The sequence below is a fragment of the Triturus cristatus genome, chromosome 10, assembly GCF_964204655.1.
Source record: "Triturus cristatus chromosome 10, aTriCri1.1, whole genome shotgun sequence".
Taxonomy (NCBI): domain Eukaryota; kingdom Metazoa; phylum Chordata; class Amphibia; order Caudata; family Salamandridae; genus Triturus; species Triturus cristatus.
Genome location: NC_140593.1, coordinates 781,407,014 through 781,434,796, shown reverse-complemented (window position 1 = coordinate 781,434,796; position 27,783 = coordinate 781,407,014). Strand labels below are relative to the sequence as shown.

General features: G+C 50.8%; 1 protein-coding gene across 2 annotated transcripts in view; it reads left to right on the top strand.

Moving 5' to 3' along the window:
- USP7 (ubiquitin specific peptidase 7) overlaps positions 1 to 27,783 on the top strand; it is a 1,511,465-nt gene that overhangs the window by 1,424,128 nt on the left and 59,554 nt on the right. For both annotated transcript variants that reach the window (XM_085628311.1, XM_085628312.1), the window contains exon 30: positions 10,846 to 10,936. In XM_085628311.1, the coding sequence (XP_085484437.1) occupies positions 10,846 to 10,936 (91 nt within the window). The remainder of the gene's footprint in view (positions 1 to 10,845; positions 10,937 to 27,783) is intronic.

Below are 27,783 nucleotides of genomic sequence, written 5' to 3'. Positions count from 1 at the left end.
GGGATCCACCGGACACTCTTCACTGACTGCCTGTCAGCATCTTTCTTCAGGCATCCATAGGAGTCGACGACGAAAACGACGCATCTTCACCCCTATGCACCCGCAGCCTGTGGGCTAGGTAACTTGGGTACTCCGGTGCTCATCAGGATAGTGACTATCCTAGTGTCTAGTTTTCAAGTCTCAACTTCCTAGCTACTCCGGAAGTGTCCTAAATCTACCGTTTTCTAAACTGTACTATTGCTATTGACTTTTACGCATTACGCGTGAGTGTTTCCACTCTGCACACGAATCCCGTCGGCCTCCCACTTCCTAACTAACGCTAGTGTAGTGTAGCCCCAGCGATTGCCTAGGCCTATTCTATTTCCGTGACAGTGGTTCTTATACCACTTACTTAGTATATGGTTTGCGTGGCCCCTAGGGCCTAACTGTATTACTTACCTGTGTGACTTAATGTATGCTTAAATAAGACTGTGTTGTACTTACCTCTAATCTCATAAAGAGTGCTGGGGGTTTGACTAGAATAAATACACTTTATTTTATATATATATCTGTTGTGGTGTCCTTTCATTTGGTATTCAAGGGATTATATATGGTATCACAGCTGGCTTCACATGCCATTCAGAGTTTAGCCTAAGACTGCTCTTGTCCATGCTACCACTAGGATAGCTGGTCTATAAGGTTGACTTTACAACCAATCACCATAAGGGTATTTGGACTGATATAAGGTGTACACTAGAACTAGTGACATCATACATCAGGCCAACTTCTCACAGAGAGGTTCTGGCCGCAACCCATCTTCATCTTCGGCCTCCTCTGCTCCCAATGAAGCTTCAGGGAAGCAGCCCTAGATCCCCCATCCTAGATCATGTGAGACCTGTGGGGGGGTCGGGTGTCCCACTTTCTGCGAGGTTGGAAATCTGTTACAACCGACCTTTGGGTTTTAAACCTCGTGGAGACTGGGTACGCTAGTCCCTTTCAGGAGTTTCCTCCCCCTTACCCTCCTTGCCAGGGTTACTGCTCAGAAGACCATATGCTTCTTTTGCAGAAGGAGGTTCTTGCTTTGCTTCAAAAGGGTGCGATAGAGGTGGTTCCAGAGCAGGAAAGGGGTCAGGGATGCTACTCCCGGTATTTCCGGATTCCCAAGAAGGACAGCAGATTGCGTCCAATCCTGGACCTCAGAGTCTTGAATTTTTATCTGAAACAGGAGAAATTCAAGATGCTGGCCCTTGCGCAGGTTCAAGCGTTGCAGCAAGGAGACTGGATGGTGTCGCTCGACTTGCAGGACGCGTACTTCCATGTCCCAATCCTGAAGTCGCACAGGAAGTATCTCCGTATTACGGTTGGGTCGCAACACTACCAGCTCCCGTTTAGTCTTACTACCGCACCTCGAGTCTTCACGAAGGTGATGGCGGTGGTGGCTGCTCATCTCAGGAGGTCGGGATGTAGGTGAGTAGAATCTGACTAATGGTTGCCCCCAACTTTTTGCCTTGTATTTGAGTGGTTTTTGACTAGTCTGGCTGGGATCCTGCTATCCAGGACCCCAGCCGATCTGCTTTCTCCCTAAAACTGATGTGAGTACCCTAGGTACAAACCTAATTGGATGCTGGGCACGCCCTACCAGTCCCTTGTAGATGGTACCCTAGGTACCCAGGGCATGGGTCCCCCAGTAGGCCTACCAGGGCTGCAGCACTTATTGTGCCACCCTGGGACAGCCATACAAACTGACACCACCAGACCACTACTGTAGTCTGGGTAAGGTGGTGCTAGCACCCCTTACAGGGATGTAGGTACCCTACAGCCCACACCATTACAACACACATACTCTCATAGGTCACCCCTATGGCAGGCCCTGGTAATCCTACAGGGCTGGGTGCTGAGGTATGTGTGAGGGGGGGGGCCCCTACCTGAGTAGGGCCTCTCTGCAACCTTCGTAAAATCGTTACTGGGTTGTTTGTAGTGTAGCCATACCATATACCCTTAACCGCATTATAAGTGAATCGCGTCACCGCAATAACTTGAGAATGGCTACACAGAACCATATCGTGTTTGGTGTCAAACATGTAGGAATCCTACCCCCAGTCCAGCCATGGGCATGAGGGTACGATTCCCCCTTGCTAGAAGGGCGATATGGGTAAAGCGGTAGAATTTAGACACCAATTTAAAAGTGCACATGTTTCACAAAATGGCTACTGCCCGCCACCTACACGACCCTGGCTGGCTGTTGCTGGGGAAAACCCCAGCCTCGCCAGCTGGACAATAGGGCTCCTGTGGCAGGGAGGTGCTAGCATCTCCCCAGACAGGATAATGTGGATTGGAACAGGGTGGGTGCACCAAATGTCCTTTCAGAGTTGCACGTAGGCAGCTGCAGAGACTTAATTCTACATACACCGCTTGGAACTGGTTCAGGGGCATCCTGCCCCTCGCCCAGGCGGGAAACACACAAAGGGGAGAGGGTGTAGCCACCCTTTCCCGCCTCACCAGCCATTGGTGGACACTACTCTGGACACTCCCCTAATCTTGGGGATAAAGGTGAATAACGTGGCCCCAGAGCCTCAGATTACTTTGGAACTTTACAGAACCGACCTTCGACAAGCTGCTGCCCAGCTGACTGAAGAAATCTCCCTTGGGATAAAGGAGTTATCCCCCTGCTTGGCAGGCACCTGAAACACTGCAAGTGACCCGGTTGGAACTTCGCTGCTCTCACGAACTTCGACGTCTTCCAGAACCCTTTAGGTGGGTTTCCAGCGCATCCCAGAGGCCAGTGAGTGTGTTCAACGAGTTTGGACACCGTGGACCGCGTGAGTGCCGAGATCCCCAATTCCCCGAGACCCCGGCCTCTACTTGCATAGCACACGACCCTGACCAGTGGGGAAATTGTGATTTGGCCCATTTACGAGCCAACCACTTTGCAGCAATTGTGCCAAAGACCAGCGCCCTAGCCCCCTCCGGTGGCCCGTGGGTGCCCTTTTACGCACTCCAAATTGCCGCCTCCCGCGGTCCCTTGTCTCTCGACTTGTGGGCCCTAGCGGAGGTCTATCTTTAAACACGAGAGTTCCCCTGGTTGCTCCAGGCCTGCTCTACGCTCTCTCCAAAGGAGAGCACCCTCCGACCTCGTGGGTCTGTACCAGCAGCTGCTTTGTTCATCTTGGGTGGGTTGCGGTTGCCAAGGCTTAGTGGATCCAATCGGGACACTAACACCGCAGCGACCCTCATCCGACGTGGGACAGTCGCCCTCCAGAAGCTGGCCTTCCTTGAAGCCTCCCGGAGCCCGTGACTGCAGAGCCAAGCTGCACCCATCTCTACCTGAAGCACCCGACATCCACGAGCTCCTTCCTGTGAGCTCCCTGGTCACTGTGCCGTGACCCAGACTCTGTCCCCTCTGCTTTCAGGTTCTTCTCTACATTTTCTACATCTTAGATCTTCACGACATCATTGACGCTTTTGGCTAGCAGCAGTTTGGACTACTTTTCCATTGAAAATCAGCCCGCGACCCGACACCAGTATCGACCTATGCACCCGGCTTCCCTGGGGCGGGTAACAGTGGTACTTCGGTACTCCTGTGGTGGTGGGCTCTCCAAAGCCTTAAGTCTCAAGCCTTAACTTTGTACTCCTGCTAGAAGTGTCTTTAATCTTTAAATATTCAACCGCGACATTCTCCATAGACTAGCATTGCGATCCCGATAGCAATTTCTTGTGCTGCACGTGTCTCCCGTGGGTCCCCTTCCTCTTAACAGTGGGTGGATTCTGAAGGGGCAAGCGATCCTGAATGCCCTAGGCATTGTCTGTAGAATTGTCGTGGTTCTTATACCACTATTTTAGTATATGGTTTGGTCCCCCCCTGGGGCCCATTGATTTCTGTGCTACTTATTGTGTTTATAAATGCTTCTTTGAAGTGTAACTTTGCCACTAGTCACATAAAGTTACTGTGGGATTCTGTCTAGAATAAATACATATATTTTATATATATATACCTGTGTGTGCTACTCTTTCATTTGGTTATTCAAGAGGTTATTATGGTAAAACAATAAGCTTAACACTCCTTCAAGACTTAGCCTGAAGGCTGCTCTCCACAGCTACCACTAGGATAGCTTTCTTTAAAGGTTGTCTTAAACCTATCATCAATAAGAGTAAAATTGGACTGGTGCAAGGTGTTCCTATAACTAGGAACAGCATATGCCAGGCCAACTTCTCACAGGGGATTCCGGTTTTCCCCTACCTGGACGACTGGCTTCTGAAGGTGCAACATCATCTACAGGTAATATATCAGCTGTTATTCGACTTGGGTTTTTCGATCAATGTGCCCAAATCTCACCTGGTGCCCTCTCAACGCAACCTGTTCATAGGGGCGGTACTGGACACTACTGTGTCGAGCATTTCCTCCTCCTCAAAGAATTCTCGACATTCAGGAGTTGATCCCTTTATTCCACAATGGAGCGGTTGTTCCAGTTCTGAAGGTCCTTCGTCTGCTCGGTCTGTTCACTTCCTGCATTCTGTTGGTCAACCATGCACGCTGGCACATGAGGGCGCTCCAGTGGTGCCTCCGCAGGCAGTGGTATCAGCACAACGGAGATCTCAGGGAGTCTGTCAGGATCTCCAGAGAAGCTGCAGCGGATTTCTCTTGGTGGAGCGTGGCGGGCAATCTGTCTCAAGGGAAGCCCTTCCATCTGCCTCCATCGGTGGCCACAGTGATAACGGATGCCTCTGCCCTAGGGTGGGGTGTGCGCATCTGGGGGATCTGGAGATCAAAGGTCTTTGGTCTCCAGAGGAAAGGTTGCTTCACATCAACCTTCTGGAATTGTGGGCGATTCGTCTGGCACTCAAGGCCTTCCTCCCTTCCCTTCGCGGTCAGTCTGTTCAAGTCCTGACGGACAACACTACCGCGATGTGGTATGTCAACAAGCAGGGAGGAGTGGGGTTGCATTGTCTCTGCAGAGAGGCTCTGCGTCTATGGTCCTGGGCTCAGGACCATCAGATTTGTCTAATGGCAAATCCTCTGGCTGGGGTGCTGAACGTACGTGCGGACAGTCTGTCGGCAGTTCTCCGCTGACCACGAGTGGAGGCTCCATCCGGAGGTGGTTCGTCATGTCTTTCGGACGTGGGGGACACCTCGGGTGGACCGATTTGCCACCCGCTAGAACGCGCACTGCCCGTCATTTTGCAGTCTCCAGTATCCGATGCAGGGAGCGTTGGGGGACGCGTTTCAGTTGAGTTAAGGCTCACAACTCCTTTACGCGTTTCCTCCCAAACCCTTGATTACTCTGGTTCTGAGGAAGATTCGCCAAGACCGGGCCCAAGTTATTTTGGTCGCCCCGGATTGACCAAGAAGGGTGTGGTATACAGATCTTCTCCACCTCTCCTCGTGCCCTCCGCTCCGTCTCCCTCTGAGGGCAGACCTCCTCTCGCAGTCGGAGGGGCAGGTTCTACACCCCACCTCCAGAGCTTACACCTTCATGCCTGGAGATTGAACGGGGCAACCTGAATTCCTTCTCTCTCCCGCCTGATGTGGTGGATGTTATTTTATCGGCCAGGCGACACTCCACGAAGTCCATTTACTCATATAGGTGGTCTAAGTTTGTTAAATGGTGTGGAGAGAGATCCATTGACCCTTTAAAAGCCCATCTTTCTGATGTGCTTCAGTTTGCTCTTTCCCTGGCTCAGCAGGGCTGTGCTGTGGCCACGGTCAAGGGCTATCTATCGGCTTTATCAGCTTTTCTATGTCTTCCTGATCAACCGTCATTATTTAAATCTCCTATTGTACTAAGGTTTATCAAAGGACTTACAAACAGGATTCCACCTACTCCTTTAGTAATACCACAGTGGGACCTTAATCTTGTCTTAACTTTTCTGATGGAGACTCCGTTTGAGCCTCTTCATAGTTGTCCTTTGAGGCGGTTGTCCTTTAAGACGGTCTTTCTTGTAGCCATAACCTCGGCAAGGAGGGTGAGTGAGCTTCAAGCTCTTAGTTCTAAACCCCCGTTTTTAACATTACATGCTGAAAGGATGGTACTCAGGACCAGGGCTGCTTTCCTGCCTAAAGTGGTTACTCCGTTTCATTTGGGGCAGTCTATTACTCTCCGTGTGTTTTTATCCACCTCCTCATCCCTCCAAGGAGGAGGAAAGGCTTCATCGTCTGGACCCAAAAAGAGCTGTGAGCTTTTACTTGGACAGAACAAAGGACTTTCGTTTGGACGATCAGCTCTTGGTGGGCTATGTTGGACATTCTAAAGGAAAAGCTGTGCACAAGCGCACTCTATCAAGATGGATCATCCTTGCCATCAAGATCTGCTATGCCCTGGCTGGTAAGGTTCCTCCTGAGGGTATTAGAGCTCACTCTACTAGGGCTAAGTCTTCCACCTCTGCTTTGGCCAGGGGTGTTCCTGTGGCAGACCTTTGTAAGGCCGCGACTTTGGCCTCCCTCCATACCTTCGCAAAGCATTATTGCTTGGACTCTGAGATGAGGAGGGAGGGCCACTTCGCGCGCTCTGTCTTGCAAGACTTTTTGGCATAGGAAGGTGGACACCCTCCTCCGGGAGTGGGACTGCTGTGGGAATCTATTCACAAGGTGAGGAATCCACTGGCAGATGTTTCCATCAGAAGAACAAGTTACTTACCTTCGGTAACGCTTTTTCTGGTGGATACAGTATCTGCCTGTGGATTCCTCACTGGCCCACCCGCCTCCTCTGTTGTCCGTCTTTGAATACCTTAAAAGATGTCTTGCTTGAGATGTTGTTATGCTTTGTAGCTTCTTTCTTTCTGGTACATTGGTGGGTAATGCTTGTTTTCTTTAGCTTTCCTTTTGTTTATGTACTATGTATATTTGATTGTATACTTTGTATACTTTGAATCTGTCGTTGGTCCACCTGTGCGCCTCGGAGGCACGGAAAAAAATGGGTGGAACTGACGTCATCACGCCGACGTGGCTCTTATGGCTCCGGTGATGTCATACGGAGACGCACGCGGAGCCGAAGCATTATGACGTCCACGTCGGCGTAGAGAGCTGGGGAAAAAAGTTGCGTGGAATGCTGGCGCAGGGGATATTCACAAGGTGAGGAATCAGCAGGCAGATACTGTATCCACCAGAAAAGGCGTTACCGAAGGTAAGTAACTTGTTCATTACGCACATGAGCCTTCTCTTGCGGCTCCTGTCCTTCCCCGTTCAGTCTTTGGACTGTCCCATGGTTTCATTTTTTGGCACCCCAAGTGGTGTATGTTCAGGCGGTATGCTCTACCGTTCGCATGTTGTTGGGTCCTTTTGGGCCTTTGTTCCTCATGGATCAGAAGAACCAGTGCTGGGCTCCTTCTGTCACCAGAGTTGCTGCATTTTCTATTGGGTTGGCACTGACCTTTCTAGTTCCACATTCCTTTGTCTGTGTCTGAATGAGAGCGGTCTCACACCATCCCTTGCCAACTTGTAGTGCTTTTGCCGTCATTTGTCCATGTTCATTATGGAGTTTCCTGGGTCTGTCAGCTGCCCTGGCATTGCGGTTCCCACCGTGTTTAGTCAGCCATTGACGAATATTTTCTCCTGGAACTTGGTGGCTGTTTCGCAGACACTCCTCCTATAGGATATGTCTTTGGTATCTATTCTAAGTTAAGGAATCTGCGGCTAGATGTCTCTATCAGATGTAAGAGTTACTTACCTTCGGTAACGATATATCTGGTAGAGACAGTCTAGCCGCAGATTCCTTAACGCCCGCCCCACTCTGCGAAGACCATTTCATATGGTGTCTTTCCGCCTAGCCCCCTTTTCCGGGTGGCCTTGGTCTTCCAGAGGTGTGCTCTCGCTCCTCCCTCTGAGGTAGGTATTTGTTGCTCTGCTTGGGGCCCTTCGGACTCCCCTGTTTGGTTGGTATCGTGTTATTGTACCTTCCTTGGTAGCTGGGGGTCTTCTTCAGATTTCGAGCCCTTTGGCTCTCCACTCCATCAATGTTTTTTGGCTGGTTAAAATCTCTGCTTTCCACTGCCTACTCGTGTTGCTTCATCGGTGTTCAAAATACATGAGGTTCTTCTGCAATTAATTTCCTCCCACCGCCCATGTCTGTGCTTCTTTCAATGGCAGTCTGTTAGATTGGAATTCTCTTGGTGTTCTAGTCCTTCAATTACCGTAAGGTTGGAGTAGTGAACTTTCAAGTGGTCATTCACTTCTAATCACTTGTCTGGCAGCATGTTCCTTCCATATTGTGATTCTCTTCACCTCCCTCCTATGGTAGCAAGCTCTGTCTGCCTTGTCATGTCGATTGTGCATCAGCCGTAGCCCTCCCAAACTGGGGCACAGCTTGGCACTTTGGTCGGCCATTGCTTACAGCGCAGGCTCTGTGAGCTCACTCCAGTCCTTTCTGGTACTGGGGACTTTCTCAAATAATTTTGTACCTCATACATAATTTTACTCTTTTTTAACATACACTGTTCCTATGCTATCGTAGTTTTTTGTCATGGCTCCGCGTTATGGCGCGGAAACGTTTCCTGTAGAAAACTGACGTCAGCACGACCGTGAGCGGCTTATATGGCACCATTGACGTCATTTCTGTGGCCAACGTCTGAACAGAACCAAGCGGCTCCGCCTCCCGGCATGCTGAGGTATGGCTGGGAAGAAGGATTTTCCGGATCCAGTCTGACGTCTGGGGATATTCTAAGTTAAGGAATCTGGGACTAGACTGTGTCTCTACCAGATATATCGTTACCGAAGGTAAGTAACTTCCTTATGTGATGGTGATCATGGTTTCTATTAAGAGCCAAGCTCTTGTTCCGCTTTTCCTACATATATTTGGTCAGTTGCTAGTTTTGACCGGTTAGTTCTCTTTGAGAACATTTGTAGGATTAGTTTGCAGACCCTCCTCCAGTGGGATATAGCTATGGTATTTAATTCAAAGTTGAGGAATCTGCGGCTAGATATCTCTATCAGATGTAAAGGTTACTTACCATCGATAAAGCTATATCTGGTAGAGACACAGTCTGGCTGCAGATTCCTTAACGCCAAGCCCATCCTCCCCGCTCTGCAAATACCCTTTGAGGTAAAAGTTATACCGTTAGAGTACTGGGTTTATATACCAGTGACCAATATCTCAATCTATGTTGGGGCTAGATTAACCTTTCGGCCTGGCCAATTAGTTTTTGTTTAGGTGTTGCAACACCATACATTTCCAAATGTGTGTGGTTGGTAGAGTGGGGGTGGGTTTTCTATTTCACTCTGGATGACACACCACTGAGCAGTGTTTATTTGTTCTTTCCATAAAAGTCGTCTTGGTATCATCATACCTTGACACTGGTACTGTCCATATATCACATAATGGTGTGGTTCAAGAAAGTCTATTGTTGTAGGTTATTTGGCTATTGCCATGCCATTCATTACTGTTGATGAATGGTCTAGAGTGTTTGGTCTCTTCCCTCATATGGGGTTTATTAACCGGGGCACAAGTTTCATGTAGCCCTGTGTTTCGTTGATTTTATTGGTGTTTTTCTTTAAAATCCATGTCTGGTATTAACATACCATTTGATGTTTCTTCTTTATTGTTTCAAAGATTTTTAATCTTTTTTGGCACAGTTTCCACAACCAGTTTCTGTAGTGGCCCCGCATTCTGATGCTGTAGGTTTTACAGAAGAAACTGACCTCCCTTCGTGGTAGGGGACTTGTATTGCTCCACTGACGCCCTATCCTACTGAGCAGTTCGTCGCCGTCCCCTGGCACGCAGAGGTACTGCTGAAAAATTTCCAGATCCAGTCTGGCGCCTGAGGAGAATTCAAAGTTAAGGAATCTGCGGCTAGAGTGTCTCTCTACCAGATATAGCGTTACCGAAGGTAAGTAACTTTTACAACGATGATGTCATGCGGAGCTGAATAGATCCACCCGACGGCACTTGCAATGGGGTTGCTCAGCAAAATTTTCTGGGTCCAACCAGACTCCTGAGAAATTCGAAGGTAAGGAATCTGCAGTTAGATAGTCTCAACCAGATAATGCGTTACCAAAGGTAAGTAACTTGTTCTTTAAGCCCTGTAAGCCAATAAGGGTCATCTGGACTTTCAACATCATGGGCCTCATTTTGGTGCATTACATAAAAAGCCAGCTTGCTACAGTAGGTAGTTGCTTGAAAGAAGCTGCATGCGATGAGCGCATTCATTTGTTGTGTACCTGCCTAGGGTGAAGGACCAGGATAACAGCTTGCCCTTATATCTTAAATGGCCTGTCCGCATGTTAGATGCTATAGTCTTTGGTAGCAGTCATCTAGGATGTCTTTTTATAGATATCTGATATGTCTGGACTATGGAGTATTGCATTGTGTGCATTAATCACCATGAGTTGGAGTGATTGGTAGTTTGTGTGTGTGATCATTAGTTAGATGTGCATCAGGGGGTCCTGTTTTGTGAGAATGCACTGTGATTTGGAGTTGGCTGCATTTGTGAGAATTGTGTAGCTGACACAGGCACATGAGATCCTACCTTATAGTTACTTCTTCTGGTTGCAGTGGAGCAGGAGTTCTGGACCAGTTCGCTCCCTGGTCCAAGAGGCACAAACAAGTGACTCATGTTTGTTTCTATACCCAGTGTTGTTGGCTGTTTCTACTCTTAGCTGTGGATGCTCATGCAATGTGACGTCCTGGTGAGTTGAGTCAAATGGGGGAAGAGTTCAGAAGTGAAAATTGGTTACTTCTTACATAGATGGATGCTGTAGAATGCAATGATACCACTTCATGTAGGAATCGATGTTGGGAAATGACATGGCCTTCTCTGTGAATTTATTGCAAAAGTTTAATCACTTTAGACTTAGTAAGGAGGTTTGATATGGGCACTAATGCTGATTTGTATATATTTGCAGCATTTATATGTATGAATCTTTTTTTTTTCTACAAGTTCAAATTTGCTATTGTTATGATGGGTCGGCATCAGTACATTAACGAAGAGGAGTATGAAGTCAATTTGAAAGATTTTGAGCCTCAGCCTGGTGAGTTTTAATTCTATTTTTGTAAAAAAAAAAAAAATAAGTTAACTGATTGTCACAAAGAGGTACTGGAAAAGAAATATTAGTGTTTTTTTTTTATTATGAAAGCTTCTTCTTGCAACATTTAGGTATTTTCAAACATATATAATTGTAGTGTTTTAACTTGCACCAGAAATGTTATAGATTATAATGTTGCTATAATACATGCGATTCTGTAATCCCTGTATATTTGCTTGTCTCTAATTTGATTATAGTCTGTGATTTGTGACGCAGCCGGGTACTGAATATTAAGGGAAGATGTCAGAACTGGACTATTTTAGGTGATTATCTTAGAGTTCTGACGTCACAATCCCTGTTGCCAGCAGCCGAGGGAAATTGAAGATCAGGTCACAAAGCATAATTGAAGCAGCTAAAACTGAACATTGCTTTTCTTTCTTCAACTCCATTTTTCTAGCTTACAATGACCAGCCGAAAAAAACTTGTTTATTTTTGGCAATCTTAGATTATTAGTGAAAAGATGAAATCTTCCTATAGAGACGTTTAGCCACAGATTCTTTACCTTAGAATTATCCCAGGCATTGGACTGGATCTGGATTTTTTTTCGTGAGCAGTAACCCCTGCATGCTAGTGGTAGTGTCCGGCTTCGTGCGGCGTCCGTGCTAGACACGGCATGCGTGGTATCTAAATAGGTGCCATCCCATTTTGCTGACATCAGTCCTTTTCTTTCCGCTCCAGTCAGCAGAGATCTAGAGAGAGTACCCCCAGTCATTTTTTGATTGCTCTTTTTCGACATTTTGCCTCTTTTGCGACTTGTCTCCTTCTGTGGCAGGATGTCTGCGAGAACTGCCAGATTCAAGCCCTGCAGTAGTGGACCCACACCTAGTCTGCCTCTGGTGTCTTGAGCGCGACCACAACACCAAGAGTTGATTCTCGCACCATGCACCCCAGTGCCTTGAGGGAGCGATCCCTCAAGCTGTTTGCTGCTTGAAATGCCTCGCCGCAACAGGTTTGATACCCGTCAAGAGGAAGGTCCTGGGATCAGTTGCAGAGCCGTCTAGCTTAGTCAGTCATCCCACTCGGTAAGTCCCACAAAAAGAAGAGTAAGAAGTCCATTGAAGTCCTCCAACAAAACTGAGTGTCACCATTTGAAGCCTGTCTCTACAGTTGATCCTGGGCCAGTACCGCTCCTCTCTGAATTTCCGGGGGATGACCCACCGCTACCCAACCCCCCACCCCAGCTCTGAGAATGTTAGGCCATGCACCTCTTTTTATTGCGGCACATCCTTGCATGAGTGCCTTGGGAGGATCCCTACTGGTTCCCCTAAGATGGTGCCGATGTCAATGCTCCCAGTGCTCTCTGGCAGCGCTGTCCCCATTCTCATCATGGATTGTGACATGGAGCCTGAGGGGTGTCACTCGGCTTCATTGCCGATTGGAGCCTTGCCCTCCAGACCAAAGTCTGAACCCTATTCCTACGGGCTAGGTCTTGCATGATTGGGGAGGGGCTCTGGACCTTGAAGAAAACCAACACCTAGACCCCAACATGTACTGGTGTCAGGAACTGACGAATGTCAGTGGACTGGACACTTCCCAAATACTGGCATTGTGTCTCCTCCTACCGTGGTTCCAGAGGACGGAACCTCTTTACTCACAGTGGTGAGAAGCGCGGCCAAGGTCCTGGACCTTAGCTTGCCTTCAGTGGCAATCAAGACTATCATTTTGACAAAGGTGCTTCAGCCGAGAGTGTCCCGCTTCTCCCATTTAATTAAGCCCTTTCGGACTTCCTGCTTGAGGCCTCTTCCAAGCCCTGCACATGGGCTCCTGTCGACAGGACAATTTGCTGCCACCATTGCCCTGACCCAGGGGACCTAGTTTGCTCACACAACACCCTACCCTGGAAAGCATGGTTGTCCAAGCCTTCACTTCCTGCTTAAATTCTGGCGCATTCCCTGCTACCCCATCTGATAGGAAATCCAGATAGGTCATCTTATGCAAGAAAAGTATTTCTGTAGTAGGGGATCTCTGTGTATAGTCATAATCTAGTGAATAGTCCCGCCCATGTGCGCGGACCCCGGAGCAATAAAAAATAATCTCTAAAAGGTGACAAATCATGCAGACCTGCATACACCTTTAAGAGAGAATTTAATTTAAAGACAGATAATGCAGCCTATACCCACAGGCTACACTGTCCAGTACTTCAACTAGAATTCCACCAAAATCCACAAACAGCACTGCCTGTCCAGTTTTTCTCCCCATAGGAAAAAACCCTGCCTCTACCAGCAAAAGCCACTGGAATGATAGAGAGGAAGGAGTGGACAGACAAGCCCCATAGGCTGCCATTATGTGGCTTGGAACAGGATACTGTGCCTTTAAGAAAACTTTCCAGTTTTCCAGAACTTTCCCCAGTATCCCAGAATGCCCAGCAGGTCCCATTTACTTTCAGTTCTTTTTTCCGGCTCCTGCTAGCAGGACCCTGGAGCATTGAGCTCTACCTTTTTCAAGGTTTTCATTGAGATTTTGGCAATTTTTGTCACTTTTTCTTGTGTTTAATAGCTGGTACTGTCAACATGCCTGGCTTGTTCGACAAGTGCCCGGAATGTGGTCGAAAGAAGGCTAAAACTGACCCACACGAGGTGTGCATAGCTTGCCTTCCCCAGTCCCACGTGCCTGAAAGCTGTACCATCTGCCACTCGTTTTCATCAAGAACCCTGAGGGACAGGATGAAGAGCAGGCTTCAAGCTCTGGAGGAGCGAAGACTGAAGGCACCAGGTGGGTCTGGAGGGGCTGATTTGGCCCATGCTGAGGCCTCTGGGGGGCTCCCCAGGGGCAGGAAGACCAGTAAACGCTCCCGCTCCCCGTCGACGTCGAGGGCGTCGACGGCGACGTCGAGGAGGATGACCACCGTCTGTTCGCCGTCTCCCCAGGGCTCTGGGGAGAAACGGCGTCGACGATCGGCGTCGAGGGACCTGAATAGGCCGCCGTCGACTACATCGGCGTCGTCGGCGACGACGCCGTCTTCGACTGCGTCCAGCGGTCGACGTCGAGAGAAGACCCGGCGTCGGCGTTCGGCGTCGAGGGATCGCAACTCGCCGTCGATGAAGAGAAGGAGATCGACGTCGAGAAAGCGAAGATCGCCGTCGAGGCGAAGGTCGCCGTCGAGGCGAAGGTCGCCGTCGAGGCGAAGGTCGCCGTCGAGGCGGAGGTCGCCGTCGAGGCGGAGGTCGCCGTCGAGGCGGAGGTCGCCGTCGAGGCGGAGGTCGCCGTCGAGGCGGAGGTCGCCGTCGAGACATAAGTCGACGCCGAGGAGGAGATCGACGTCGAGGCGCAGGTCGACGTCGAGGCACACGTCGACGTCGAGGAAGAGAGAGTCGCCGGGATCGGTGTACTCAGTGGTGTATACCCCGCCTCGGAGGTCTCCGTCGCCTCCTCCTCCTCTCCCACCTCTGCCACCGCCTCCTCCACCGCCACCACCACCGCCACCTCCTCCACCACCGTCTCCACTTCCTCCACCGCCTCCTCCGCGGCCGCGGACTCTGTCTCCGCCACCCCGGCCTCTGTTGCTGCCAAGCACTCCGGCGGTGCCGCCGCCGGTCCCCCCGAGGTCGGTTTCCCTTCCACGGTACCAGACTCCGCCGCAAGGGACCCCGAAGCCACGACGCCCACGGTCGCCTGGACCAGCGAGACCGGCGGACAGGCCTAAGCCGAAGAGGTCGCGCTCCCGCTCTCACAGGAGGCGACGATCGCGGAGCCGAGGGCGATCCTCGTCAGACTCTAGACGACGCCGCAGAAGGTATAGGTCCAGGTCGCGCTCCTCGGACAGGGACCTTTCCCCGACGCTGTCGGACTCCCCGGGGACTAGGGTGTCGCCGGTGGACGACTTGGTCTCGTTCCAGGAGGTGCTGTTGCGAGGGGCTGCGAAGCTGAATATCACGGTGACGGTTCCAACACCCACGACGTCCGTGATATTTGAGACGCTTCATAAAAGACACTTGTCCCGCCCCCTCCTGCCTCTCGTGCCTGGACTGGTGGAACCAGCTTTGGAACTGTTCCTCACTCCCGCAACAGCGAAGGCCGCTCCGTCCAGGCTCATGAAGAAATATAGGACCCCGGAGTCGGATCCGTCATTCTTGAGAGGGGACCCGAAACCGGATTCGGTTATCGTGACGGCGGCGAGAAAACAACATGCGACCGCCCCGGCCTCCACGGTGCCACCGGACAAGGAAAGCCGCTGGCTGGACTCTGCGGGCAGGAAGGTGTGTGGTACCGCTGCCACCACGATGAAGGCGGCGAGTGCAGGGGCGTTGTTGGGCCGTTACGACTGGGCCCTGTGGGAATCCCTGCAGCAATATGCGGACCTCCTGCCACGAGACAAGAAGGAGGACTTCTTGGAGACGGTGCGCGAAGGCATGCTGGTTTCTAACCAAACGATCAGCGCAGCAGCGGATATATCGCTATTGGCCGCCCACGCCTACTGTCATGGCGTCCACCAGCGGCGGCATTCCTGGTTGCGCCTGACGTCCCTCAAGCCGGAGGCGCAGCAGAGAGTGGCCAACTTGCCCTTCTCGGGGGAGACCCTGTTCGGGAAGCATGCGGACGATGAAATGGCCCGCATGAAGGCTGAAGCGGAAACCCTGACGGCCGTCGGGTTAGAGAAGGCCGAGAAAAAGAAACGACCGTTCCAGAGGAGGTTCGGGTCGTCGGGCCGAGGGCGTGGGCAGGGCTCGGGACAGCAGCAGCCACAACAGCAGCAGTTCCGCAAGCCCTTCCAGAAGCGCCAGAGGGGCAGAGGTGGCCAGCAGGCTACTACCACAAACAATGGCCCGGCCGGGTCTCGGCCCTGAGCTGTTACTTCCCCCTCAACCGTTACCCACTCCAGTGGGGGGAAGCATTCGATTTTTTCCGGCAGAGTGGAGAAAAATTACTCAGGACAAGTGGGTGCTGAATATTGTTTGCAATGGATACAGTCTTCGGTTCATCAGCCCGCCTCCAGCGATTCCGCCGGTCAGCTCTCGCTTCCAGCTGAGGGAGCTCCAGGCGGAGGCAGACATCTTGTTGAGAAAAAAGGCGGTAGAAGAAGTACCTTTGTCTCAAAGGGGAAGAGGTCTGTACTCTCGGTTCTTCCTCGTTCGCAAGAAGGACAAGAACGAGTTCAGGCCCATTCTGGATTTGCGACAAGCAAACAAGTGGATTCGCAGAGAAAAGTTTCGCATGCTATCGTTGCACCAGATTTACCCTCAGCTGCAACGGGGAGACTGGCTCTGTGCCATAGATCTACAGGATGCGTACTTCCATGTGCCCATAGCACAGAAGCACAGGAAGTTCCTGCGATTCCAAGTCGGCGCCAATCACTATCAATACACAGTACTGCCATTCGGGCTAAAGTCTGCTCCCAGGACTTTTTCGAAGTGCATGGCGGTGGTGGCGGCACACCTGCGGAGGAACAAGGTGTTTGTCTACCCGTATCTGGACGATTGGCTGATCAAGGCGTCATCCTTCGAGGAAGCGCAAGAACACTTCCGTTGGACGTGCGAGCTCTTGAACAAGCTGGGGTTACACGTCAACATGTCCAAATCGGTCCCGTCTCCGGTACAGTGCATACAGTACCTGGGGGCCTCCATAGATACGCGGTCAGCAAGCGTGTCTCCTTCGGAGGAGAGACGGTTATCACTCCTTCGGAAGGCTCAGGACCTCAGGACTGCTCCATCGACGACTGTGAGGAAGGTGTCGTCTCTGCTGGGATCGATGGCCTCCTGTATCTTCCTCACTCCGCACGCACGTCTACAGATGCGACCACTGCAGGAGTGCTTGGAGGATCAGTGGGATCAGAAGACAGGCTCTTGGGACGACAAGATCAGACTGTCTCTACATGCTCGTCAGTCTCTGAAGTGGTGGTGTTCGGCGGAAAACCTCCTCAAGGGGGTTCCCTTCCACAAGGACATTCCCACGACGAATGTGGTGACGGATGCTTCTCTCCAGGGCTGGGGTGCGCATTCCGGGGACCTGCAGATTCAGGGGAAGTGGTCTCCTTTGGAATCGACGTACCACATCAGTTTCCAGGAACTCAGAGCTGTCTTCCTGGCACTGAAGGCTTTCCTTCCGTCCTTCCAGACCAACTCGCTGCTGATACAGACGGACAATACAACCACGATGTATTACCTCAACAAGCAGGGGGGGTCGAGATCGCGCACTCTGTCGCAGGAGGCGCAGGCGATCTGGCGCTGGCTGCTGGCCCGAGGATTGACGATCACGGCCACACATCTGCCAGGGGTGCAGAATGCTCAGGCAGACGCCTTGAGCAGGCTGATTCAGGAAAACCACGAATGGGTCATAAACGACGAAGTACTAGGAGAAGTCTTCGCAAGGTGGGGGACTCCAGACGTAGATCTGTTCGCCACCGCCGAAAACAGCAAATGCCGAGACTTCGCATCCAGGTACTACCAGCGGGGGACGCTGGGGAATGCGCTATGGATCGATTGGTCGAACAGCTTTCTGTACGCTTTTCCACCCATTCCCCTGATTCCGGCGGTGCTCATCAAGCTGTCCCAGTCCAGGGCGCGGATGATCCTGATCGCCCCGGAGTGGCCCAGGCAGTGGTGGTTCACGGACCTTCTTCACCGGTCTCTCCTTCCTCACATGCGGTTGCCGTGCAGGCCGGACCTTCTCACGAAGTTCGGGGGGCGGATGGTGCACCCCAACCTCTCGTCTTTGAGTTTGGCGGCATGGCTCCTGAAATAGTGCAATACGGTCATCTGAATCTACCAGACGATTGTATGGACATTCTGAAGGAGTCTAAGCGACCTTCCACTAGGACATCCTATGCTTACAAGTGGAAGAGGTTCTGTATCTGGTGTAAGTCCAAGAACTTTGATCCGACAACATGTAAGGAAGATGTCATCCTTCCATACCTTTTGCATCTGGCGCAGTCTGGCCTTAATTTCCATTCCATTAAGGTTCATCTGGCTGCTTTGACTGCTTACAGGAAGTGCCCTTCACAGACGTCCTTCTTTCAGATTCCTGTGGTCAAGGATTTTTTGGAAGGCTTGAAGAAGGTGTTCCCTCCTGTCAGACTTCCCTCGCCTTCTTGGGACTTGAATGTGGTGCTGTCCAGACTGATGAGAGAGCCTTTTGAACCTATTCACAAGGCTTCATTGCAGCACCTATCCTGGAAGGCGGCGTTCCTAGTGGCCATTACATCGGCCCGCAGGGTGAGTGAACTTCAGGCATTATGTTGTCAAGAACCTTATACTGTGTTTCATGCTGCTAAGGTTGTGATGCGTACTCACCCTAAGTTCCTTCCTAAGGTTATCTCTGACTTTCATGTCAATCAGACCATAACTTTACCTACGTTCTTTCAGAATCCCTCTTCACCAGCGGAAAGGGCTCTCCATTCCCTGGATGTCCGTAGGGTGTTGAAATTTTATCTGGATAAGACCAAGGATATTCGTAGGTCTGACCAATTGTTTGTTAATTATGGCTCAGTCAGGACTGGTCTTGCGACCTCTAAGCAGTCCATCTCTCGGTGGATTGTGTCCTGCATACAGTTGTGTTATCAAAAGGCTAATAAGACCTTAGGGGGTAAACCTAAGGCTCATTCCACCAGGGGCAAAGCTGCCACGACGGCTTTGCTGCGTAATGTTCCGATTGCGGAAATCTGTAAGGCGGCCACTTGGAAGTCGGTCCATACCTTTGCTGCGCATTACTGTCTGGACTCGGATGCCAGGGCAGATGCTCAGGTTGGGCAGGCTTCGCTGCGAAATTTGTTCGCACAGTAGTGGTTGTGTCTTATGTGTTCTCCACCGCTTTTGTTGTGTGGGGATGGGCTTGCCATTCTATTCACTAGATTATGACTATACACAGAGATCCCCTACTACAGAAGGAGTAGTTTCTTTTCTGTAACTCCAGGTTCGAGGCATATGAGCTGCAGATTGTACACTTAGCATAGGTCGCCATCTGGTGTTGGGCCCGGATGTTTGCAGTTTGTTTTTCTTCTTGGACCGTGCTTGGAAGTCACGAGTTTGGTGACTCCTCCTTCGGTCCGTACTGCGCATGGGCTTCGGCTCCATCCTCAGATTGTTTTTTTCCGCCATCGGGCTCGGATGTGATACTTCGTGCTCCGGCTTCGAACTTCTACGGTTCCAGCCTCGACGGAAAATCCTCGATTCTTCGAGTTCCTTCATCATCTTCATCTCTCGAAGCGGCACTTTTTCCATCCCGTACATCGACACCGGCCTTCGGGCCCTCCGCGACTCCGGTCCCGGCCGATGGAAAGGACTCCGTTTAAAAAGTGCCCAGAATGTGGGTCTAAATTTCCCCACACCGACCTCCATCAGGTGTGTAACCTTTGCCTCTCTCCGGAACACGAGGCTCGAGACTGCCCCGCCTGCAAGTCTTTTCGATCGAAGAAAACGATCCGAGATCGAAGGGCTCGACGCACCATGGCGCACTCATCCTCGACAGTTCCACCGGATATCTTCGGAGACGACGCCGAAGCTTCGGGGCAGACACACACCGAACTGGGAGAAGACATCGTCAGCGCTTCCGAGGCCGACGACTCCGACCTGGAGGACGTAACACCAGGACAGCGGGCCGTGAGTACAATGCCCCCTCCCAGCCCCGCACCGAAAACCAAAGAGACTCCGGTTACTCCCTCGCCTGCCGGCCTGGGCAAAACCAAAACCAAAGCCTCGATCACCCCACCTTCGGGCCCGGTGTCGAAGCACTCAAAGTCTCACGGCAGCTCGGGATCGAGCCAGCCGACGCCCGGTGCCGATAAACACCACTCGGCACCGAAGCCTGCAAAATCCAGCTCGACTCCGAAACCACCGGTGCCGAAGCCTGGACACTCGGCGCCGACCAAACACAAACAGAAATCGGTCGGCACCGACGCTCCGGCGCCGAAACAGCATTCGACGCCGAAACACACGGAGACCTCCAAAAAGCAAGGCGTACACAGAACATCGAAACCTCCGGTTCCGAAATCGCCGGTGCCGACAGACGACTCGGCGCCATTGGCTCTGTTTACACCAGACCCTTTACAAAAGACTTTGTCCAGAGATCCAAAGACTGGCCTTTTGACTGTGATTACTAAGAAGCGTCGCCTTGAGGCTCCGGCTCCTCCTCCTCCACCCAAAAAGAGGGACTCAGCTACTTCTCCCCTTAGAGTACCCTCCCCACTGCCACCCCCCCTCCCACCACCACCCCCTCCACCTCTACCTCACTACGATCCGGCCCCATCCCCAGATCCGGATGACGGGGACCCGGACAATGACCCAGGGGACGCCCCAATGGATCCCACTCCACCAGGGACCCCAGATCCATGGGAGGATTATAATAACCCTGATGTACCCAACGTACCTCAAGACGACCTATACCCATCAAGGCCGTCTCCTCCAGAGGACTCTTTAGGGTTTCACCATTTAGTGCAGAGAGCAGCACACTACCATGGGGTGGACATGCACATGGAACCAGTGGAAGAAGACTTCCTACTGGATACATTTGATTTACAAGATCGTTCCACTGCTATTTTACCCATGCTTAAGGGTGTCACCAAGCACGCTACAGAGGTATTCAAAGACCCTGTCAGAGCCAGAGTACTAAACCCTAGAATAGAGAAGAAGTACAAGGCGGCACCCACAGACCCTGCATACATCAAGGGCCCTGCTCCTCTAGATTCCCTAGTTGTCTCCACAGCTAGAAAGCGGGCTAACTCCCAATCCTCAGGAGATGCCCCACCACCAGACAAGGAATCTAAACTTCTGGACGCGTCTGGTAAACGCACCGCCTACCAGGCTGCAAACATGTGGCGCATTGCAAATACACAAGCACTGCTTGCGCGATATGATAGAGCACACTATGATGAATTAGAGGCTCTTATGCAGCACCTTCCAGAGAAATACAAACGCCAAGCTCATGACCTGATACAGGAGGGCAAACTAATCACAAACACCTCCATTAAGTGTGCCCTCGATGCAGCAGACACTGCTTCTAGAGCCATAAACACCAGTGTCCTGCTTCGCCGCCATGCCTGGCTCAGGATATCAGGGTTCAAGCCTGAGGTCCAGACATCAATACTTAATCACACCTTTGACCAGCAAACACTCTTTGGCCCAAAGGTAGACGAAGCGCTCGAAAAAATGAAGAAAGATACAGACACAGCGAAGTCTATGGGAGCGCTCCAGACCCAAGCCTCTAAGCGTTCCTTTCGACGCTCGTCCTTTCGTGGCACAGGTAGAGGCTCCTCCACCGATAATGCCTCTACCTCCTACAAATCCCCTCCTCAAAATACCTTTTCAAAGGGCAACCAAAGAGGTGGCTACAGAGGCAACAACAATAAGGGCAGGGGCAAAACCAACAATACCCGTTCTGCCACCCCACCCGCACAATGACTCCCCTTCGCTCCCCCCAGACCATTCCACTCCGGTCGGGGGCAGACTACAAGATTTTATCCACGTATGGGAGTCCATAACATCGGACAAATGGGTGACCCAAATCATTCGGTCAGGGTACTGCCTCGAGCTAACATCTACCCCACCCAATATCCCACCAAGGCACCGTCCAATGTCCCAAGAGCATTCCACACTGCTCAAACAAGAGGTACTCTCGCTCCTCCAGAAACACGCCATAGAGCAGGTACCCGACAATCAACGAAATCTAGGGGTCTACTCCCTATATTTCTTAATCCCAAAGAAAGACGAGACCCTCAGACCCATTCTGGATCTCCGGCCTCTAAATGCCTACATACATTCAGACCACTTTCACATGGTCACCTTACAACAAGTCCTCCCACTCCTCTGCCAGGGAGACTTTCTCACAACACTGGATCTGAAAGACGCGTACTTTCACATTCCAATACACCCCTCTCACAGAAAATACCTCAGGTTCGTGGTGGACGGGCAACATTATCAATTCAAGGTTCTCCCCTTCGGGGTCACCACTGCACCACGAGTGTTTACCAAATGCCTAGCAGTAGTAGCAGCACACCTCAGACGTCAACATGTTCACGTCTTCCCTTACTTAGACGACTGGCTCATAAAAGCCGCGTCCTACCACCAATGCGTGCAACATACAAACAGCACCATCCAACTGCTTCATCAGCTAGGCTTCACGGTGAACTACCAAAAGTCCCACCTCATACCATCTCACACAAAGCAATATCTCGGGGCCACCATAGACACCTCAAAAGGTATTGCCTATCCAAACTCAGCCAGAATCACAAGCATTCTAGCCTTACGCAAAATATTCCTTCCTCAACACTCTCTACCAGCAAGAGTGTTTATGAAGCTCATAGGGATGATGGCGTCTTGCATCTTCATAGTGCCCCATGCAAGACTCCACATGCGTCCACTTCAGGAGTGCCTAGCACAACAGTGGAACCAGGCCCAGGGTCAGCTGACGGATCTGGTGTTGGTGGACGGCCGCACACATCACTCTCTGCAGTGGTGGAACACCACAAACCTTTCCAAGGGACGGCCGTTCCTGGACCCGGTTCCCCAAGTGACTCTAACAGCGGACGCATCGCTCTCCGGCTGGGGAGCGCACCTCTTACACCTCACAATGCAAGGTCTATGGACGCCACAGCAAAAAACGCTCCACATCAACCATCTGGAGCTTTTGGCGATCTTTCTAGCCCTAAAATCTTTCCAAAAGCAGATTTCGGGCAAAGCAGTCCTCATTCGCACAGACAACATGACTGCGATGTATTATATACAGAAACAGGGGGGGACACACTCTCCCCAGCTCTCCCGCTTAGCCCAGAGCATATGGAGATGGGCAATTCCCCAAAACATTTTTCTCCTGGCACAACATGTTCCAGGCGTACAAAACACCATAGCAGATCTGCTCAGCAGACAGACTCAACAACTACACGAATGGGAACTGCATCCACAAGTTCTTCACCCATTCTTCCAACAGTGGGGGCATCCTCAAATAGACCTCTTCGCCACCCACGAAAACAAAAAATGCCCAAGCTTCGCCGCCAGATACCCACACCCATTGTCCAAGGGCAATGCGATATGGATGAACTGGTCAGGCAGATTTGCATACGCCTTTCCACCTCTCCCACTAATTCCATTAGTGGTCAGGAAACTACAACAGCACTCCCTCACACTCATTCTGGTAGCTCCGACGTGGGCCAGACAGCCGTGGTACACCACGCTACTACAACTATCAGTGGTACCACATCAAAAACTGCACCTTTCCCCATGCCTCCTAACCCAGAACCATGGAGAAATCAGGCACCCGGACCCAGCTCAGCTCAACCTGGCGATCTGGCTCCTGAAATCTTAGAATTCGGGTACCTTAACCTTCCCCCTGATTGCATGAACATCATCATGGAAGCCAGACGTCCTACCACTAGAGCATGCTATGCCGCAAAGTGGAAAAGATTTGTAATGTACTGCCGTAACAATACAATCAACCCTCTAGATGCATCCATACAACACATCATATGCTATCTGCTCCATCTTCACAAGTGTAACCTGGCGTATTCATCCATACGCCTACACCTAGCAGCGATCGCTGCCTATCTACAAAACAGACAGCATTTGTCACTCTTCAGAGTGCCCGCTATTAAAGCCTTCATGGAAGGCCTTAAACGAGTAATTCCTCCCAGGGCACCACCCTCCCCTGTATGGAATCTAAATTTGGTCCTTACACGACTAATGGGTCCGCCCTTCGAACCAATGCACAAATGTGAGCTACAATTTCTCACCTGGAAAACAGCTTTCCTTGTAGCTATCACTTCCCTTAGAAGGGTTGGTGAAATACAAGCGTTCACCATACAGGAACCTTACATACAAATGCATCACAGCAAGGTCATACTTCGAACTAATCCGAAGTTCCTGCCCAAAGTCATTACCCCCTTCCACCTCAATCAATCAGTGGAATTACCTGTCTTCTTTTCGCAACCCCAATCTGTTGCGGAAAGGGCCTTACACACACTAGATGTGAAAAGAGCGTTGCTATATTACATACAAAGAACGCAACCCTTCAGGAAGACCAAACAGTTGTTCGTTTCCTTTTCTCCACCACATAAAGGCAACCCCATCTCAAAATCAGGGATAGCTAGGTGGATTGTAAAATGCATACAAATTTGCTATCAGAAGGCAAAGAGAACATTATCTGTTCCCCCTAAAGCCCACTCTACAAGAAAGTTAGGGGCTTCTATGGCTTTTCTAGGGAATATACCCTTAGATGACATATGCAAGGCAGCCACATGGTCTACACCGCACACATTCACAAAACACTACTGTGTAGATGTGCATTCCCAGCAGCAAGCTAGGGTGGGCCAGGCTGTACTAAAAACACTCTTTCAAACAGCTGCAACGGATACCGGTGGTCGCCGCTAAGGTTGGGTACTGCTATATAATCTATGCTAAGTGTACAATCTGCAGCTCATATGCCTCGAACGGAATATGCTACTTACCAGTATGCATCTGTTCTTGGCATGTAGAGCTGCAGAGTTGTACACGCCCACCCGCCTCCCCGGCTACCTGTATCCGTTCCAGTTCCATCTTATTTAGATACAACACACATGGGTTTCTCACTGTTATTACTACGCTCCATCATTTCCCTGTTGGCGAAAAACAATCTGAGGATGGAGCCGAAGCCCATGCGCAGTACGGACCGAAGGAGGAGTCACCAAACTCGTGACTTCCAAGCACGGTCCAAGAAGAAAAACAAACTGCAAACATCCGGGCCCAACACCAGATGGCGACCTATGCTAAGTGTACAACTCTGCAGCTCTACATGCCAAGAACAGATGCATACTGGTAAGTAGCATATTCCTTCTGTAGTAGGGGTATCTCTGTTATAGTCATAAGCGCCCGCCCTCCTCCCCGGTGGAGAGATACTTATTCATATGGAGAATGCTACAGGTCTGGCGTGCTACGCCTTCAAAAAGAACTGAAAGTAAATGGGACCTGCTGGGCATTCTGGGATACTGGGGAAAGTTCTGGAAAACTGGAAAGTTTTCTTAAAGGCACAGTATCCTGTTCCAAGCCACATAATGGCAGCCTATGGGGCTTGTCTGTCCACTCCTTCCTCTCTATCATTCCAGTGGCTTTTGCTGGTAGAGGCAGGGTTTTTTCCTATGGGGAGAAAAACTGGACAGGCAGTGCTGTTTGTGGATTTTGGTGGAATTCTAGTTGAAGTACTGGACAGTGTAGCCTGTGGGTATAGGCTGCATTATCTGTCTTTAAATTAAATTCTCTCTTAAAGGTGTATGCAGGTCTGCATGATTTGTCACCTTTTAGAGATTATTTTTTATTGCTCCGGGGTCCGCGCACATGGGCGGGACTATTCACTAGATTATGACTATAACAGAGATACCCCTACTACAGAACTGGAGTTACAGAAAAGAAACTACTCCTTCTTCCACCAGCCTGCCACTGCAGTCTTTGAACACCGCGTGCCTTTTGGGCAGTTATACCCGTGCACTGTGGGATTCGTTTGGGGAGGTGCTGCCCATTGTCCTGGAGTAGGCCTGAGCCATGCTCTCCCAAGTTATTGCACAAGGGAGATTTGCAGGCTGAGGATGACTGGCCTTTCAGAGGATGTCAAAGCTTCGCCTGCACTACTGGAGGTCGATAACATCAGACTGCTGGGTTCTCAGTATTTTCTGAAGGAGATACTTCCTCCCCTTTGTGAGTATCCCTCCACCCACGCCACCCTCTTGCGACAGGCTGACTGAGTACCATTTCTACTCTGCCAGGGAGTGGCGGCTCTTGGCATAGGGAGCCTTAGAGAGGGTGGACAACACAGGAAGTAGGTAATTGTTGTTACTCCTGCTACTTTCTGGTGCCAACAAAGGTGGAGCACTTTGCTCTATCCTAGACCTTTTGGCCTGGTTAACACACACACTCCCTCGGGTCTCTGATACGCAGGTTCCCAGTGCCTGTGTGTTTTTCCCAAAACTGTACCTTTGTTTCCACAGTTGGCACACGTCTGGCTCACATACAAGTCCCTTGTAGAAGGTACCAGTGCTACCAAGGGCATTGTGACCAAAGAAGGTTTATAAGGGCTGCAGCATGTATTCTGCCATACTAAGAGACCCCTCTCCAAACACATGCACACTGCAGCCTGCGTGTTTTGGTGCATCTAAAAGTGAAGAGTCGACCTGACAGACATCCCTGTGTGTCAGGTCTACCAGCACTGCAAGAGGTGTAGGTGAGTCATCCCTACAGCAGGCCTTACAGCCCTAAAGCATGGTGCACTACCTCTGGTGAGGGCATAACTGCTTGAGCAGGTATGCCCCTATAGTGTCAGTCTATTCTTAGACATTATAAGTGCATAGTGAAGCCATATCAAGTACATGGGCTGTGAGCTTGTCAATTCAAGTTCCAATGCTCCAAGATTGCTTCACCGAATCCCAAGATGTTTGGTACCAAATATCTCCGATTAATGAGCCCACACTGATGCCAGTGTTGGTTTCATTAATCAGTGCACTCAGAAGGCACCTCAGAGGTGCCCCCTGAACACCTACCCAACTGCTAGTGTGTACCTGACTGGTCTGCACCAGCCGCCACAACCAGACATGTTTCTGACCCCCTGAGATGTGTTCTTGTGGGTCAGAATCAAATCCTGCTCTGAGTGGAGGTGCTTCACACCTATCCCCCAACTTTTTGCCTTCCTCCTGCATTTTTTCTGACCTGTTATTGGCTGTTTTATGACTCTGGGCACTTTACCACTGCTGTTCAGTGCTAAAGTGCATATGCTCTCCCCATTGTAAAATGTATATGTTGGTTGGATTCCATGATTGGCTTATTTGGTTTACTATCAGACCCCAGTAAAGTGCACCAGGAGTGCCAGGGCGTGTAAATACAAATGCTGCTGGTGGGCTCGCAGCACTGGTTGTGCCACCCACAAAAGCGGCCTGGTAAAATGTGTCTAGGTCTGCCATTGCAGAACCTGCGTGCAGTCTGGTACTGACCTGCTGACTGGCAAGTGCACCCACTTGCCAGTCCCTAAACCTTCCCTTAACTTCATGTTAGTCACCCCTATGGTAGGCTCAAGGGCAGAGTGCATTGTAGCATAAGATAGGACAAGCCCTGATGTGTGTGGCATGTCGTAATAGTGAATTACAGCCATTTTCGTTTTTCACTCTTGTAAGGCTACCCTGTTCTCATAGGCCAGAATGGGCTGTTAAGATTGTTGTATCCTATGATCCTAACAGAACCAGGGAACATGGTAGAAAATAGAGTTTAGTATGCCTGAACTCAGAATAATAAGGTACATCTTTTAGTAAGGTTTATATCTGAAAGAAACACGTTCGTTAGATTCCTCACCTTAGAATATCCCCAGGCGTCAGACTGGATCCGGAAGATTGTAGCAATACCCCTTGTGCGTCGCTAGGCGTCTGCGGCTCCGTGTCCGTCGTTGGCGTTGTGCGCCGGAATGACGTCGTCGGAGTCCTTAGACGCCGCCCTTGCGCGCTGACGTCGGTTCTTCTTTTTTCCGCGCCAGTAAGCGCCGATCCGGGAGAGCTACCCCTTTAGTCAATTTTTGACTGACTTTTTCGACTCTTTTTGGTCACTTCTCGACTCTGGTGCCGGTAGGATGCCTGGTTTCAAGGCCTGCGACGACTGTCACCGACTGATGTCTGTGACCGATCATCACCGCCGGTGTCTGTACTGCTTGGGCCTCGACCACGATGGGGAGTCGTGCTCCGACTGTATGGCCCTGACCTCGAAAGCTAGGCGGGAGCGGTCCCGCAAGCTTCTCGAGCTTCGCCACTCGGCTCCGCGCCCCTCTCGATCCCGGTCCAGGAGGAGGTCCAAGTATCGGTCGCGGAGCCGCACTCGACATCGTCGCTCGTCTGGCTCGAAGTCTTCGGGTAAGTCGAAGCGCTCTAA